Source organism: Coregonus clupeaformis, chromosome 35 (genome assembly GCF_020615455.1).
Source record: "Coregonus clupeaformis isolate EN_2021a chromosome 35, ASM2061545v1, whole genome shotgun sequence".
Lineage (NCBI taxonomy): Eukaryota > Metazoa > Chordata > Actinopteri > Salmoniformes > Salmonidae > Coregonus > Coregonus clupeaformis.
Window position 1 is genome coordinate 30,958,250 of NC_059226.1, and position 17,141 is coordinate 30,975,390.

The 17,141-nt window shown below is 43.6% G+C and overlaps 2 protein-coding genes across 3 annotated transcripts; one reads left to right on the top strand and one right to left on the bottom strand.

Moving 5' to 3' along the window:
* The first annotated feature begins 1,191 nt into the window (after positions 1 to 1,191).
* Positions 1,192 to 9,204, top strand: LOC121551540 (lipid droplet assembly factor 1). Of its 2 annotated transcripts, none has more exons than XM_041864242.2 (6): positions 1,192 to 1,407; positions 1,803 to 1,908; positions 7,027 to 7,195; positions 7,375 to 7,513; positions 7,622 to 7,687; positions 7,823 to 9,204. In XM_041864242.2, the coding sequence occupies exons 2-6, from the start codon at positions 1,813 to 1,815 to the stop codon at positions 7,893 to 7,895; spliced, it is 543 nt and encodes a 180-aa protein (XP_041720176.1). In that variant the 5' UTR covers positions 1,192 to 1,407; positions 1,803 to 1,812; the 3' UTR covers positions 7,896 to 9,204. The 2 variants fall into 2 exon arrangements, with proteins under 2 accessions (XP_041720176.1, XP_041720175.1); XM_041864241.2 differs by having other exon boundaries at positions 1,208 to 1,232; positions 1,334 to 1,407; positions 7,375 to 7,687.
* Positions 9,205 to 11,319: 2,115 nt separating this feature from the next.
* On the bottom strand, positions 11,320 to 15,683 carry LOC121551396 (ER lumen protein-retaining receptor 2-like). Its single transcript, XM_041864025.2, has 5 exons — positions 15,403 to 15,683; positions 13,690 to 13,790; positions 13,226 to 13,384; positions 12,835 to 13,087; positions 11,320 to 12,579 (listed from the first exon to the last, which is right to left on the bottom strand). Exons 1-5 carry the CDS (start codon positions 15,491 to 15,493, stop codon positions 12,545 to 12,547), a joined length of 639 nt encoding a protein of 212 aa, XP_041719959.1. The 5' UTR covers positions 15,494 to 15,683; the 3' UTR covers positions 11,320 to 12,544.
* Between the last annotated feature and the right edge of the window lie 1,458 nt (positions 15,684 to 17,141).

The following is a 17,141-nucleotide window of genomic DNA, read 5'->3' on the forward strand; positions in this document are numbered from 1 at the left end:
TGTCTGCGATATGGGAGTTGGCCATATCCCAATGTGAGACATCGAAACAAGTATTTGAAATAGAACAGGGCTACTTGCATAACCCCGGTTCTTTGATAATAGGAGTGAGATGTCTCACTGCGTTTCCCTGCTCACAAGAGTGCAAGGAAGAGAGGCATGCTTGAGAATGACCAGTGGGCGGGCGAGTGGCACCTTATAGGGAGGAGAGGGGCTCATCTCATTTACCACTCGACCTGTCTGGATCCAACAGACGTTGTGTGATTGGTTCTTCGTGCCCAGTGATACGCTGAGCAAATCCCAATGTGAGACATCTCACTCCTATTATCATAGAACCGGGGTTACGCAAGTAGCCATACATTTTCCTTTGTTGTTATGTATTGGCTGCCTATGCTCTTAAATAACTTTCATATTACTTCATATATGATTTCCCAGAAACAGCCGCAGTTCTCATCAACAGTTATGTAATATGATCTGTGACACCATGCACTTCGACCTTTGATGCTATTACCTGGTGTATGGTCTCTGCCAAGAGGTCTGAAGCTTATGGTCCAAGGGATTTGCCTTGAGACTGCAGGGTTGCCGGTCCATGCCTTGATTCTGACTGTTGTCCTTTACTGAATAGAAAAACACCCATGCTTCGTATTAGTATTCAAATAACGTGAAATAGGCTATTGGTAGATGACTGACCCAGCTTCAAACGTTTCAGTTTATGTGGTGACAACAGTTCACGTGCTATCTAGCTCACTGCACTTTAAGTCTTTCAGGACTAGGCCCGGGTAGTGTCCCAGTTGTCTACCCTTCTCCATGGATTTAAGAGCATTGCATTGATGCAAGCATGAGCTGAGGGAGTTTCCACCATTATTTACAGTTCATTCCCTTTCTTTTTTTAAATGTATTAAACAAGATCAGCTTTAAAATCGTAACTCTCTGTATAAGTTATTTTTCATAATCTTGTTTTGTTGCTTTTCTGTTTTAGTTTTTCATGACCAGTAAGCATATATGTTTTAGACTGACCACCGCCTATTGTCTCTGTGTACACTTGAGGGGAAGAGTAGATCATTTGGATGCAACCTTCTTGAATGGGGTTGTCTGTTCTATAGATTCTATTTCTATGTATCAGTCAGATGTGCTTTTCAGTTCTAGTAATTTTAGTTCTATGCATCTCACACCTTTTTGTTAACCTCGCGATAGTTCACACACAGCTTCAAACTAGTCGGCACACTTTCTGACAGGTAGGTAACGAACAGACTAGTACAGGATTAGATAGGAGGGTTTAGCTTCACTTAATGTTTGGTTCTTTAGTTTGTAAACTGTGATTGACTAGACACTTCAGTACAGTAGGTGGAGGCATTCACCGACAACGTTTGTTTGAGGACCGCCATAATATTATACAAGAAGAAGAAGAAGGTAACGAACAGTTTTGCGAAACTTTTGGATTAGTAGCTAACTACATGGTTTGCTGTGATAAAATTAAAGCCGTGTAGATTGAGGAGTAAAGTAACTCAATGTGTTGCTTGTTTTTTTATCTAGCAAGTCGTTGGAAATAGTTTGAGCTATTCAGCTAGGCTAACGTTAGTGAAAGTAAACAAACCAAGAAACCCAGCTACTACTAGCTGATGTGTCATCAGGGCGCTTTGCTGAAATAGACTTATAAGTGAGTTAGCTAGATACCCGGTATTCATATGTTTGTCTCCATTAGAGGTAGCTAAACTATGTGACATAGCTACATTTTTTTATTTGTCAATGTAACCCTCACCCCCTCCCCTTATCTCCTCTTCTTCCACTTCTTCTGTGCATGACAGAAACCAAACAATGCAGTGCAACAATGTGACAACTATCCCCAAAGGGCTACTGCAGCTTCAGGGCAGTTTGAGTAGCATGATGGACAGCCTGTACTATGACCCCAAGGTAACAGTGCACCCAGTCTCCTCTGCAGCAACACTGTTACAAACTCTTGGCATCAAATTCTGCTTGACAACACCTTTCACAAGTGACCCCACTTCCCAATTTCAGAAAACTATATTTACTGTCCTAGATGGGTATTTAAGTTCTGGTCAAATGACCCAAAAAGAACACGATTTTTTGGCTATTCAACACCCTAAAATTGCAACTTTCTATACTTTGCCGAAATTACACAAGGACGTTACAAAACCTCCAGGGCGCCCTATTGTAGCAGGCATTGATGCAGTAATAGCCCCTTTATCGACATTTGTTGACTTTTTTGTTAGACCTCTCGCTGAACAGCCCCCCCCCCCTTTTTTTAAAGGACACCAGCAGTATGATCTCTATTATTGAATCTCTTGATCCTCTCACTGATAATACCTTGTTAGTTACTTTTGATGTTGAGTCGTTATACGAATATTCCACACGAGGGCGGTATTGAAGCCATGGAACATTTTCTTCTGCAACGTGACCCAAATGAACTACCTACCAGTGCATGCATTATAACATTGGCTGAAATAGTACTCACACACAACTACTTCATGTTTCTAAATGATTTCTTCATTCAGACGAAGGGTACTGCTATGGGATCCCCTATGGCTCCTAACTATGCTAATTTGTATGTGGGTTACATTGAGAAACAGTCAATTTTCAATAATCTCAAAATGTTTTCTTGCCTAACATTATTATATGGAAACGGTACATTGATGATCTTTTTGTTCTATGTAGGGGTGATTTAAAACAGCTCCAGTCATTCCATGCTTTTCTTAACTCTTGTTCTGAGCACCTGAGATTTACTATGCAATCTGACACACGTCAAATCAGCTTCCTTGATCTTCTGATTTTGTGAGGATAATGTTCTATACACTGATCTTTACAGGAAACCTACTGATCGTAACAGTTTACATTTACATTTACATTTTAGTCATTTAGCAGACGCTCTTATCCAGAGCGACTTACAGGAGCAATTAGGGTTAAGTGCCTTGCTCAAGGGCACATTTACGTCATTTAGCAGACGCTCTTATCCAGAGCGACTCACCAATTGGTGCGTTCACCCTATAGCCAGTGGGATAACCACTTTACAATTTTTTGGGGGGGGTAGAAGGATTACTTTATCCTATCCCAGGTATTCCTTAAAGAGGTGGGGTTTCAAATGTCTCCGGAAGGTGGTGAGTGACTCCGCTGTCCTGGCGTCGTGAGGGAGCTTGTTCCACCATTGGGGTGCCAGAGCAGCGAACAGTTTTGACTGGGCTGAGCGGGAACTATGCTTCCGCAGAGGAAGGGGAGCCAGCAGGCCAGAGGTGGATGAACGCAATGCCCTCGTTTGGGTGTAGGGACTGATCAGAGCCCGAAGGTACAGAGGTGCCGTTCCCCTCACTGCTCCATAGGCAAGCACCATGGTCTTGTAGCGGATGCGAGCTTCAACTGGAAGCCAGTGGAGTGTGCGGAGGAGGGGGGTGACGTGAGAGAACTTGGGAAGGTTGAACACCAGACGGGCTGCGGCATTCTGGATGAGTTGTAGGGGGTTTAATGGCACAGGCAGGGAGGCCAGCCAACAGCGAGTTGCAGTAGTCCAGACGGGAGATGACAAGTGCCTGGATTAGGACCTGTGCCGCTTCCTGTGTAAGGCAGGGTCGTACTCTCCGAATGTTGTAGAGCATGAACCTGCAGGAGCGGGTCACCGCCTTGATGTTGGCGGAGAACGACAGGGTGTTGTCCAGGGTCACGCCTAGGCTCTTCGCACTCTGGGAGGAGGACACAGCGGAGTTGTCAACCGTGATGGCGAGATCATGGAACGGGCAGTCCTTCCCCGGGAGGAAGAGCAGCTCCGTCTTGCCAGGGTTCAGCTTGAGGTGGTGATCCGTCATCCATACTGATATGTCTGCCAGACATGCAGAGATGCGATTCGCCACCTGGTTATCAGAAGGGGGAAAGGAGAAGATTAGTTGTGTATCGTCAGCGTAGCAATGATAGGAGAGGCCATGTGAGGATATGACAGAGCCAAGTGACTTGGTGTATAGGGAGAAAAGGAGAGGGCCTAGAACTGAGCCCTGGGGGACACCAGTGTTGAGAGCACGTGGTGCGGAGACAGCTTCTCGCCACGCCACTTGGTAGGAGCGACCGGTCAGGTAGGACGCAATCCAGGAGTGAGCCGCGCCGGAGATGCCCAGCTCGGAGAGGGTGGAGAGGAGGATCTGATGGTTCACAGTATCAAAGGCAGCAGACAGGTCTAGAAGGACAAGAGCAGAGGAGAGAGAGTTAGCTTTAGCAGTGCGGAGAGCCTCCGTGACACAGAGAAGAGCAGTCTCAGTTGAATGACCAGTCCTGAAACCTGACTGGTTTGGATCAAGAAGGTCATTCTGAGAGAGATAGCAAGAGAGTTGGCTAAAGACGGCACGCTCAATAGTTTTGGAAAGAAAAGAAAGAAGGGATACTGGTCTGTAGTTGTTGACATCAGTGGGATCGAGTGTTGGTTTCTTGAGAAGGGGAGCAACTCTCGCTCTCTTGAAGACGGAAGGGACATGGCCAGCGGTCAAGGATGAGTTGATCAGCGAGGTGAGGTAGGGGAGAAGGTCACCGGAGATGGTCTGGAGAAGAGAGGAGGGGATGGGGTCAAGCGGGCAGGTTGTTGGGCGGCCTGCAGTCACAAGTCGCAGGATTTTATCTGGAGAGAGAGGGGAGAAAGAAGTCAAAGCATAGGGTAGGGCAGTGTGAGTAGGACCAGCAGTGTCATTAGACTTAACAAACGAGGATCGAATGTCGTCAACCTTCTTTTCAAAGTGGTTGACGAAGTCATCCACAGAGAGAGAGGAGGGGGGTGCGGGGGGGGGGGGAGGATTCAGGAGGGAGGAAAATGTGGCAAAGAGCTTCCTAGGGTTAGAGGCAGATGCTTGGAATTTAGAGTGGTAGAAAGTGGCCTTAGCAGCAGAAACAGATGAAGATGTATGTAGAGATGGAGGGAGTGAAAAGATGCCAGGTCGGCAGGGAGTTTAGTTTTCTTCCATTTCCGCTCCGCTGCCCGGAGCTCTGTTCTGTGAGCTCGCAATGAGTCGTCAAGCCACGGAGCTGGAGGGGAGGACCGAGTTTGAGGGCTGATAGTTGTCACCCGCTTCCCTTGAAAAACAGTTTGCCCTACAGCCAATTCTGTCGAATCAAAATAAATTGTAAAAAACAATCAGATTTCGACCGAAATATGGCTGAGACGCAAAGAAAATTCAAGGAGAGGGGGTACAAAAATTCTCAAATTAATACTGCCATTGAGAAAATTCAAAAGAAAATCTAGACTTGACCTCTTTCAGGGACAGTCTCGCAAAAAGAAGCATTCTTGCGTTCTAACTACACGCTATTCAAAGTGCTCTGAACAAATTTCGGGAATCGTTCACAAACATTGGCACATTCTAAGATCCGATGACAGTATTGGTCATGTGTTTTCGGACCCTCCCTTGGTTGTATTCTCGCGGGGCAGAAACCTCAGAGATCAATTGGTAAACTCGGATTTACCACCCCTAAATATCCCTGCACAGCGTCTATTTTCGCCTCTACCGGATGGAAACTACAAGTGTAACGGTTGCACTCAATGCAATGGCACTTACAAATGTAGATCCTTTAAACACCCCCAAACAGGGAAACAGGTCTCAATCAAAGGTGTTATTACGTGCTCCACTAAGGCAGTTATTTATCTTATAACTTGTCCTTGTGGTAAAAAATTATGTGGGTAAAACAAAGCGCAAATTAAAAGTATGAATCTCGGAGCATCGTAGCACTATTAGGTGCAAAATCTCGACATACCCAGTCGCTGCCCACTTTTTGGAAGCGAACCACTCGATTTCGTCCCTACGTTATATCGGCATCGAACATGTCACCATCCCTAGGAGAGGGGGTGACCTCGACAACTTATTGTTAAAACGAGAGGCTGCCTGGATCTTTAATTTAAAGACCCTTGCTCCCTTCGGTTTCAACGTAGACTTTGATTTGAAGCCATTCTTGTGATTACTGTGATTTTGCTATTCATTGTACATGTTTGACGGCCTATGTAGCCAAGTTGTATATATGATCGTATGCTATTGTTGATAATCACAAGTTTACTGGAGAACTGAGACCAAGTAGAGACTTTGGACAGGGTGGATATGGTATAATAAAGGCAGTTTATTCAGAGGTAAAGATATCTGGAATCGCGTGCACGGACCCGTTCGTCAAACTCTTAGGGAGCTATCTGAAGAGAGCCCCGAAAACATTGTGTGCAGACATTTTATACAATAAATGATGTAGGTTGAATCTAGTAGTTCTGATCTTCTGATTGGTCCTGATGAGTTGGGCGAGGTCCCCTCCAGGCTAGTGTCACTGTTGCATTGGCTCTGAGTCGGGTTCTCTGTCTTCAAATGTTCAGCCTAAGAGAAGGGGATTTGTGTGTGTGTGTGTGTGTGTGTTTAACAGTGATGATGTGTGTGTGTGTGTGTGTGTGTGTGTGTTTAACAGTGATGATGTGTGTGTGTGTGTGTGTGTGTGTTATCATTGATGATGTGTGTGTGTGTGTGTGTGTGTGTGTGTGTCCTCAGAGCAAGAACTCGTGAGTTGGAAGAACTGAGAGACCTATGGCGTGGGTGTTGTCCTTGGCCACCTGCTGACAAGGCTGACAAGATAGGACCCTTTTGTCCATTGTATTGAAAACAAACGCCCAACACAAAATGGGTCATGCACAAGATTTTAGTCAGACCAAGCTATAACATTATATATTTACTACGACACTATCCATGTTTTTTGTATGTTCTGTTTATCTGTGAATTAACCAATGGTATTAGGCCACACCCGGCCATGATTACAGACACCTGCGTGTGTCCTTTGACACTATATAAACTAGTGACCTGCTGTGTTTGTCATTAAACCCTGATGAAGACAGCTTGTCTGTCAAAACGTTGGTTATTAGGTTATTAAATGATTGCATCTGAGCTCCTAGAGTGTGCGGCTTTCCTTTGCTTTTACAAACTCTTGGTCTAACAGTAACAGGCATGTAGGGACCTATTACTTCTTAATAGGACAAGAGGTAATGTGAAGCATGTTCACTTCCCTTCTCTCTCCTTTCGCTAGGTGGCAGAGCTGATGAACACATCAATGGGGCAGTACCTCAATGGCCACCCGTTCTTAGCCCTGGCTGTGTTAGTATTTGGCGCCATGGCCACTGTACCCATTGGGCTTTTCCTGGCCTTTGCCACCGTTACATTCATTGGTGCCACTGTGGGTTTCATTTTATTGGAGGGTAAGTCCCTACACTACCTTTACTATACCTACTGTCCACTACTACAGTACTGATACTCTTCCCAGCTGTGTAGTATAACAACTAGCCTGAATGCCTGTCTATCAAGGACAATGAAGGTGGCTAATACTGAAACCCCTTCTCGCTCTTGTTTTTCTCATTCTTCCTGCCTCTCCCTCCAGTGTTCCTGCTGTCCCTGGGAGGGGTCAGTCTGCTGTGTGTGCTCTCTGCTCTGGCCATCCTCGCCATCCTGGTCTCCTTGGTCCTCGGTGCCTGTTACATTACCTCTTCCAATGTGCTCAACTTCTACTACAGCCAGCGGTATCAAAACACGCAGCCTGGAGTGAACACACACACAAACATAGGCCCTTCATTGGAGATTCTCATTCTCTCCCTCTCTCACCCGCTTCCTTTCTCTCTTTCACCCAGTGTCAGTAGGTACCGAGTCACTAGGTTGGCGCCTGCGACAAATATAACAGTCATGGAACAAGATAGGTGTGTTCAACATAACACATAATTTGGTTGATGAACAAATACTGCTTTCTAGATACATCATACAATGTTTTCTCATAAATGTAGTGTCCCTTTAATATAATACTCAAGTTGTTTGTTCTCTCCCCTACTTTAAAGTCTGACAGAGAAGAAGATGATGATGAAGAAGCCTAAGGGAAGCCCAAGGTTTAAGAAGCTGCAGCGTCAGTGATGGAGATGGCCTTCTACAGACACAATCATATACTGATCACTGCACTGCAGTCCTCTCACTGGCAGATAGGGGTTCCTCTAGACTCGAGAACTAGAGGAAAACCTCAGCTTGACTTTTCATTAAAGGCCCAATGCAGCTATTTTTATCTTAATATCAAACAAAAATAGCTTCTTAGCAAAGAGCAATTTCTCAAGCAATACTTTTTTTGGTCTGAGTGGGGAAGGGAAAATGGAAAACTAGCGGTTATTGGCAGTCACGTTTGGAACTCTCTGCCACCAGGCAGGCCACATTTTCAGCCCACCAAAACAGGCTGAAATTTCAGGAGGTCTTTTCAAAAAGCTCAGTATTATTCCAACCTCAGTGTGGAAATATTTATAAAACACAGAAAAATCACATCTTTGACTGCCCTGGACCTTTAACTAGAAAAATCTATTATCCAAACAGTCCAATGGAATCATCACCATTTGATACAAGTATTAATATTTCTTTATATGATTCTGGAGGTTGTATGATTTCACCTGACTGAATGTAGACAAGTTGATTGTTGATTTGTTCTTTTATTGCACTATAGCATTTGCACTAATATCTCAATTTTCTTGATCTTTCTAAGGGTTAAGAGAACAAAGATGATAAACACAGTTGAAATTCAAGCTGCTATCGGTTGCTAGTCTGCATGTCAGAAGTTACATGCAATGAATGTACCTTGGTTTTTATTTGTCCTCATCATTTGCAATGGAGGGGATTTAGCACCTGTAATGGTAGAAATGATTTGTTGTTACACAAAGCCCATTTAAAACATAACAAATGACCAGGTAGCAGTGCAAATAATATACCTGACTGTTACATTGTATTTGAGAATAATCAGCTTTGTTTTTTAAACAATGTGTGCAGTATGCTATAATCCATATTGTACATTTGCCAAATATTTTATTAAATGTGTTCCTCTAGTTTTGATCCACAGAGGATTAATAACAGGTCAGTCTTTTGATTAAGTTTAAAATCTGTGGTCCATTTGAACAGTGGGAGCTAGTTTCTGTGACTAAGGTCATGTCAGTTTGTGTAAACCAGAAACACTCCAGATATACAGAATGTAAAGTATGCACTAACAGAGATGATAGTGACTAATGATTTTTATCAAAAATTAAAAATCTGTGTTTTTATATCTGAAGATTAATGGCGATATGTTACTTTGATGGAATGTTACAAGTAAATCACTTCAACTGCACTACTAAATTGATTTGCTCTTGAAAGCCAGTGTCTCAATATTGTGTATTTGTAAGACATTTTCTAATACATTTACCAAAGTGTGCCCATTTGTAATGACTGACCCTTCACCACAGATTTGTAGTTCTGGCCTTGAGCTGTTCTTGTTTAATGTTCTGTATTATGTAATGTTTAATGTGGACCCCAGGAAGAGTAGCAACAGCTAATGGGGATTCTAATAAAATACCAATAGAATACAAGTACTTTAAAAAAAATTGCGGAGCTTTTTCTAGCTGTCTGTACCTACATTTACATCATTTAGCAGACGCTCTTATCCAGAGCGACTTACAAATTGATGCATTCAACTTATGATAGCCAGTGGGACAACCACTTTAAAAAAAAAAAAAATTGTGGGGGAAGAAGGATTACTTTATACTATTCCAGGTATTCCTTAAAGAGGTAGGGTTTCAAGTGTCTCAGGAAGGTGGTCAGTGACTCCGCTGTCCTGGCGTCGTGGGTGAGCTTGTTCCACCATTGGGGTGCCAGAGCAGCGAATAGTTTTGACTGGGCTGAGCGGGAACTGTGCTTCCGTAGAGGTAGGGGAGCTAGCAGGCCAGAGGTGGATGAACGTAGTGCCCTCGTTTGGGTGTAGGGTCTGATCAGAGCCTGAAGGTAAGGAGGTGCCGTTCCCCTCACAGCTCCGTAGGCAAGCACCATGGTCTTGTAGTAGATGCGAGCCTCAACTGGAAGCCAGTGGAGTGTGCGGAGGAGCGGGGTGACATGAGAGAACTTGGGAAGGTTGAACACCAGACGGGCTGCAGCGTTCTGGATAAATTGTATGGGTTTAATGGCACAGGCAGGGAGTCCAGCCAACAGCGAGTTGCAGTAATCAAGACGGGAGATGACAAGTGCCTGGATTAGGACCTGTGCCGCTTTCTGTGTAAGGTAGGGTCGTACTCTGCGAATGTTGTAGAGCATGAACCTGCAGGATCGGGTCACCGCTTTGATGTTAGCGGAGAACGACAGGGTGTTGTCCAGGGTCACGCCAAGGTTCTTTGCACTCTGGGAGGAGGACACAATGGAGTTGTCAACCGTGATGGCGAGATCATGGAGCGGGCAGTCCTTCCCCGGGAGGAAGAGCAGCTCCGTCTTGCCAAGGTTCAGCTTGAGGTGGTGATCCGACATCCACACTGATATGTCTGCCAGACATGCAGAGATGCGATTCGCCACCTGGTTATCAGAAGGGGGAAAGGACAAAAGTAATTGTGTGTCGTCTGCGTAGCAATGATTGGAGAGACCATGTGAGGATATGACAGAGCCAAGAGACTTGGTGTATAGAGAGAATAGGAGAGGGCCTAGAACTGAGCCCTGGGGGACACCAGTGGTGAGAGCACGTGGTGCGGAGACAGATTCTCGCCACGCCACCTGGTAGGAGCGACCTGTCAGGTAGGACGCAATCCAAGAGTGAGCAGTGCCGGAGATGCCCAACTCGGAGAGGGTGGAGAGGAGGATCTGATGGTTCACAGTATCAAAGGCAGCGGATAGGTCTAGAAGGATAAGAGCAGAGGAGAGAGAGTTAGCTTTAGCAGTGTGGAGAGCCTTCGTGACACAGAGAAGAGCAGTCTCAGTTGAATGACCAGTCTTGAAACCTGATTGGTTTGGATCAAGAAGGTCATTCTGAGAGAGATAGCAGGAGAGTTGGCTAGAGACGGCACGCTCAATATTTTTGAAGAGAAAAGAAAGAAGGGATACTGGTCTGTAGTTGTTGACATTGGCGAGTGTAGGTTTTTTGAGGAGGGGTGCAACTCTTAAAGCTCTCTTAAAGACGGAAGGGACATGGCCAGCGGTCAAGGATGAGTTGATGAGCGAGGTGAGGTAAGGGAGAAGGTCTCCGGAAATGGTCTGGAGAAGAGAGGGGGGGATAGGGTCAAGCGGGCAGTTTGTTGGGCGGCCGGCCATCACAAGTCGCAAGATTTCATCTGGAGAGAGAGGGGAGAAAGAAGTCAAAGCATAGGGTAGGGCAGTGTGAGCAGGACCAGCGGTGTCATTTGACTTAATAAATGAGGATCGGATGTCGTCAACCTTCTTTTCAAAATGGTTGACGAAATCATCCACAGAGAGGGAGGAGGAGAAAATAGAGGTGACAATCACAGTAACATAAGGTAAGAGGTGCCCTCCATCCACACAGCCTGAAAATCTAATGAAGATGCATAAAACTGAGTGTTTTTTCATAAAACGTTTATTGGAGGTGAGGTGGTATCCAGGTATCATGCAACTTTTAAAAAGGAAGCTATAGGAATGACTCAAATGAAAAGGCTATGGGGGTGTACTTAGCTGGGATAATGGGTCAAATCTCAACATTTAACTCAAATGCATCCATACCAAACACCATATATCACACACATTCCTCAACCCTGTTCTAGAATATAATTTACATTTCAATGGGTGTTTTATCTCTGTGACAAATGACTGCATCTTTATTTAAACAGCTAAACAGACAACTGACCATGTAAGGCGATTACAGTATTCAATCAATACCAAATTAACCTTAGTCTAGGACTGCGTTGAAAACAAACCAAATAGCCCTATCAGGAAGCACATTTACTGATACGGACGCCTAAATTACTTACAATCATCCATTGTTGAACAAGCTGAGGCTAGGCCGAAGTAATGCAATAAACTCTTCTTTTGGTTGGTGATGTGAAAGGTGATATTTATCATGTTAAGATGGGAACTTCATCTTAGAATGGCAAGTACGTACATAACGGAGGACACCAAGATGAAGAAGGTCAACTGAAAAAAATAATTGGGCAAAGGGATCTATGAACACAAGAACCAGGAAGTGGGCTTTGCAGGATAACTTTTTCAAGACAGGAGTACAAACTGGGATCTCCAAAGGAAAGAGCACCTACAAAACAGATAAGTAAATGTACTTGTGAATAATAAATTGGCCAAGGGGGTAGTCATGTAAAAACAACAATGTAATAGTAAGACATAAAATCATCATTACCTAACACTCCTAGACACATCGCTTCCATCTTAATCATAAAGACTACATTTGTGCATTTCATTAAGAAGTTTGGCATGGTACTTTGCATTGAGTCAACCCTAATCGATACAATGCATGTTGAGCCATCATAAAGAGCACACCTCACATGTCGAAAAAAATATGGTTTCTTTCTATTTTGAACAGCAATGAGAAAAGGTAAGGCAAGATGCTAAACACAGATATCCGAAGACCGCGTGAAGACCTGGGATGACCTCTCATTCAGTTCTGGAGCTGTTTGTTGTTTACAAGTTCAAAGTTACTCATGAAGAAGACTAGTGTTTTTTCCCTTGAGTTGCTCTGTCTCTCAGGCATCTTGTGCTCGCTCGGCGGGCTTCCGTGATGTCATCTCCACGCACCCTGAGTCTGCTGGGAGACACGGGGTCTCCATCTGAACCTCTCATGCTGGCAGGCTCAGCTTCTTTCCTTTCAGCACTGAGGATTATAGAGATACATGTCAGAGGGCCCAATGTTTTTTTTCCAAATGTATTTCCATTGCAATGTGCTGACTCCTGTGCACTACAACATTCAAACTGTATATAGATGGATTATAACTCATTTAGGATATGATGTAGTCCTACAAACTCAACCATCAATTACACACGCATACATAAAATACCAGAAGGTCAAACAGCGAATACACATATGGCAGAACAGAAATCAGAGATGGACATTTAGGTGGACACTCACCTTTAGTGACATAAAGGTAGAAGAAGTCGCAGTAGAGGATGGTCTGCACCACGCCGGCCACAATGGCGATCATGTCAAAGAAACCCTCGAAGTAAAAGCGCCAGATCCAGTTGAAGAGGTACAGGGCCCGGTAGAGACCCAGGAAGAACAGGTAGTGGGTGGTGATGGTCTCCGCCTCGCCCGTCTTACTGATCATGAAGAGCTGTGGCAGGATGGTCACCGACTCCAGGTAGATGGAGAATGTCCACAGGATCTGATAGAAAGACAAACACACAACACTGTATATTAGCCATTAATCTCATCCGCCAGCTCTCTCACAACTGACCATGCGGAATAGGTTAAGTAGCCAACTAGGGGTCTCTCGTTCATATGTAACGTAAATGTCTGTAACCTCTAGGAAAGAGAAGTCATGGTTGACCAGGCAGGCGAGGCCCCCTACAGGAACCACCAGGAACTCCATCCGGAAGCTGTCGTGGTTCCCATCGTAGGTGGCCTTGAACTTCATGTAGATCAGGTAGACAGTGGCGTAGGCACAACCGATGTAAATCACCTGCAGGGAAGAGGAGAGGGAGAAAATGAGTGTATCCCATGATAATGGTGCTGTGAAGAAAATAGTAGCACAGTCTAGACCGTCTCTCCTAAGGACTAGGGCCAGATGAAATCTACAGAGAGATTACTTATCTGAAGCCCTGAAAGATTTGGTGATGACTGTCAAGTGCTTATGCAGACAACTCTGTAAGAGGTTCCACAGATTCCGCCTGGCCCAACTCATAACACTTAATCAATACTATCAGTGGTTTGGAGGTATGGAGAAGGAAAGGAAGACTCAGTATTAAGGCCCAGCCATCCTCTTACCTTCATGGTGGTGTTGTAGAGGGAGATGAAGGAGGTGAGTAGGTCCAGGTAGCGAGTAGTGAAGACCAAAGCAAACAGGATCTGGCTCTTCCCGGAGATACCTGGAAGAGACAACCAGTTTTACAACAACAGTAGGACGGATAATATCGGGAAGGAAATTATTAAGAAATGATCATTCTAGTTTTGCATCACTTCAAGAACAAGTTCAGGAAGAAAGGCAAGGTCTTCACAACTTCTAAAATAGTCTTCCTTTGCAAGCCCCTGCCCTGTCAGGGCTACAAGTGTGATAGTATCTTACTGACTGCAGTTGGAAATGTGAGTGAGTCAAACCCATGTCTGACTAGAGGGTAAATAAACTGCATCTGTTTGCTGAAACTACATCAAGAAATGCAGCAGCATCTCAAGACTAGGGTGATCACCTAGCAACTAATTTATCTCCATGTAGGCCTAATCGTAATGTTCACAAGAAATCGTATTTATTCCATATATTAGAGTGACTGGTATTAGAAAAAGACACACCCCTCACAAGAATTTTATGCATGGGATAATGCATTCACTTCAGTAAAGTTGGAGCTATCAGGATCAGACCAACATGCACTTGCTTCTGTAATAGAATATGTTCACAAAACCCCAGGGTCTCAATCTTACACTGTCCCATCCATAAACTGAATGGGAAGATGCTATAAACCTGAAGATTCTAATGCCTCAAAGGGGCGCCATGCCAATGCATCCGATGCATGCAAGGTCGATGAGAGAAACGTGTGTGAGTGTTTAGAATATAGGATGTGTTCAGCAAATTTGAGACAAATGTAGCAGTGTCGACTACTTTTGAGTGAGAATGCATTGATTCCTTGCCACCTAACCAGTTAATTTCTGGGACTTTGAATGCCACGTCAGAGTCCAGACCAAACAATCAAACGCCAGGCTACATTGAGTGTACTCACATGCCAGACTGTTGCAGAAAACAAAGTTGACACTAGACAGAATGTTTAAACAGTAGTTATTCATAAATACCTCACCTGACAACAAGGTACAGTGTCCAAACTTGCATCACTTTATGATCAATCGATTTTTTATATTTTTATCATCGACTATTTTGGCTGTTACAAGTAGCTAGCTAGTTAGATACCGTAGCTAACATGTTTTGCATAACAAGTTAGCTAGCTAACAGTTACATAGCCTATGTCATAGGTGGAAAACAGATACTCAAGGAAGGCTTTGATTAAACATTAATCAGTTTAGCTAGCTAGTTAACGTCAAATCCAAGCAATCCAAGTTGCCGCGCTAGAAAAGACAGCTAGCAAGTTGACATGCTACTGTGGTTAAGTAGCTAACGTTCAACCAATTCAAGCTAACTAGCTAGCGAACATTTCAGTGCACACATGATCTGCATATACTTTTGTTTCATGATGCATTATATATTGATCAGCACTTAAATGCCATCCGTTGCATGTTTATTCTGTAGCTAGCAGCTACATAGCTAGCTAGTAGTAGGTTAGGAATATAACCCTAGTTAGCTAACGCGTTAACTATCCATGTTAGCTAGCTAGCGGTCTACAGGGATCTAAACTACAGCCAGCAAACTAGATAGGTTGGAATATGGACAGACGGCTAACTAACTACATATGTAGACAGTACATAGCCAATAACAGTCATTGGAAGAAATATAAAACTTTCAAGTTACATTTTAGTAGCTAATATAACGTTACTCACCAGCACACGACCTGGTTTTCCATATTTTGAGCAGGAGAATGATGATAGCTGCCAAGTGAGAGAGGTCTCCCGTAAACCTGAAGATGTTCATTACTAGAGCTGATGCCTTCTTTTGACACCGGTGAAAATGACTTTTACGACCCTAAAGTCTACTGTTGAGAACTTTTTCTGGTTTAAACTAGCTTTCTAGCTAACTTATTTAACCGGCTTCACTATCCCTTTCTTGAGGCAACGAGTTGAAATATGGCGATAGGGCAAGTCGACGTGGAAGGGGGCGTAAGAAAAACTTAAATTACAAAGCAAATTGGGTTCGGATTGGATACAGCAGTTTGAGTGACACCAGTACTAAACACGCCCACCAGTATCCATTGGTAAGAATGTCCAGTTTCTTCTTCATTTCAGCCTCAACTAAAATGCTTTACCTGTCTTCCAATTCTCACAGATTTATATTGACAAATCATTGATTTTGAGATTGAGCACCATAGAATATACAGTACCAGTCAAAAGTTTGGACACACCTACTCATTCAAGGGGTTTTCTTAATTTTTACTGTTTTCTACATTGTAGAATAATAGTGAAGACATCAAAGCTATGAAATAACACATATGGAATCATGTAGTACCCAAAAAAGTGTTAAACAAATCAAAATATATTTTAAATTTGAGATTCTTCAAATAGCCACCCTTTCCCTTGATGACAGCTTTGCACACTCTTTGAACGTTTCTTCAAGTGCAGTCGCAAAAACCATCAAGCGCTATGATGAAACTGGCTCTCATGAGGACCGCCACAGGAAAGGAAGACCCAGAGTTACCTCTGCTGCAGAGGATAAGTTCATTAGAGTTACCAGCCTCAGAAATTGCAGCCCAAATAAATGCTATTTTACCATGAAGGAGAGTGATGGAGTGCTGCATCAGATGACCTGGCCTCCACAAAAAAGCAGCCAAGGTAAAAGCAGCCAACAAGTGCTCAACATATGTGGGAACTCCTTCAAGACTGTTGGGAAAGCATTCCAGGTGAAGCTGGTTGAGAGAATGCCAAGAGTATGCAAAGCTGTCATCAAGGCAAAGGGTGGCTACTTTAAAGAATCTAAAATATTACATATATTTTGATTTGTTTAACACTTTCTTGGTTACTACATGATTCCATATGTGTTATTTCATAGTTTTGATGTCTTCACTATTATTCTACAATGTAGAAAATAGTACAAATAAAGAAAAACCCTTGAATGAGTAGGTGTGTCCAAACTTGTGACTGGTACTGTATATAGTTTGGTTTAGTTGTATTCTCATTTATAATATCTCGGTTAGTTATTAGAACAATAATATACGCAATGTGACTGTCATGCCAGGGCCTTGAACTTGAAGAAAGGCGAACAGATTGATTCTCACAACATTTCTCTGATGCTGCAACATTACTATGAGAATACAGTTTGAGTGACAACTGTGCGACCGTGAGTAAAATAGTTTGGGATTACAACACCAAACACATAATGATGAGATACTTGGTAAACAGGTTGGAAAAGTAAGAGAAGTGAAAACATCCATCTTCCTGTTCTGTCTATTACACACTTAGTCATGAGATCATAGCGCGCGCACGCTCTACACACACCCAACTGGTGTCAACGTAATGTTTTCATCAGAACGGACTTATCAGTGTTCTCCTCTACCACGCTAATTCATCTCGACAGCCAGTAAGGACACCAACTTCACTAAATGTGAATGTTTTTTAAACCAGTAAAG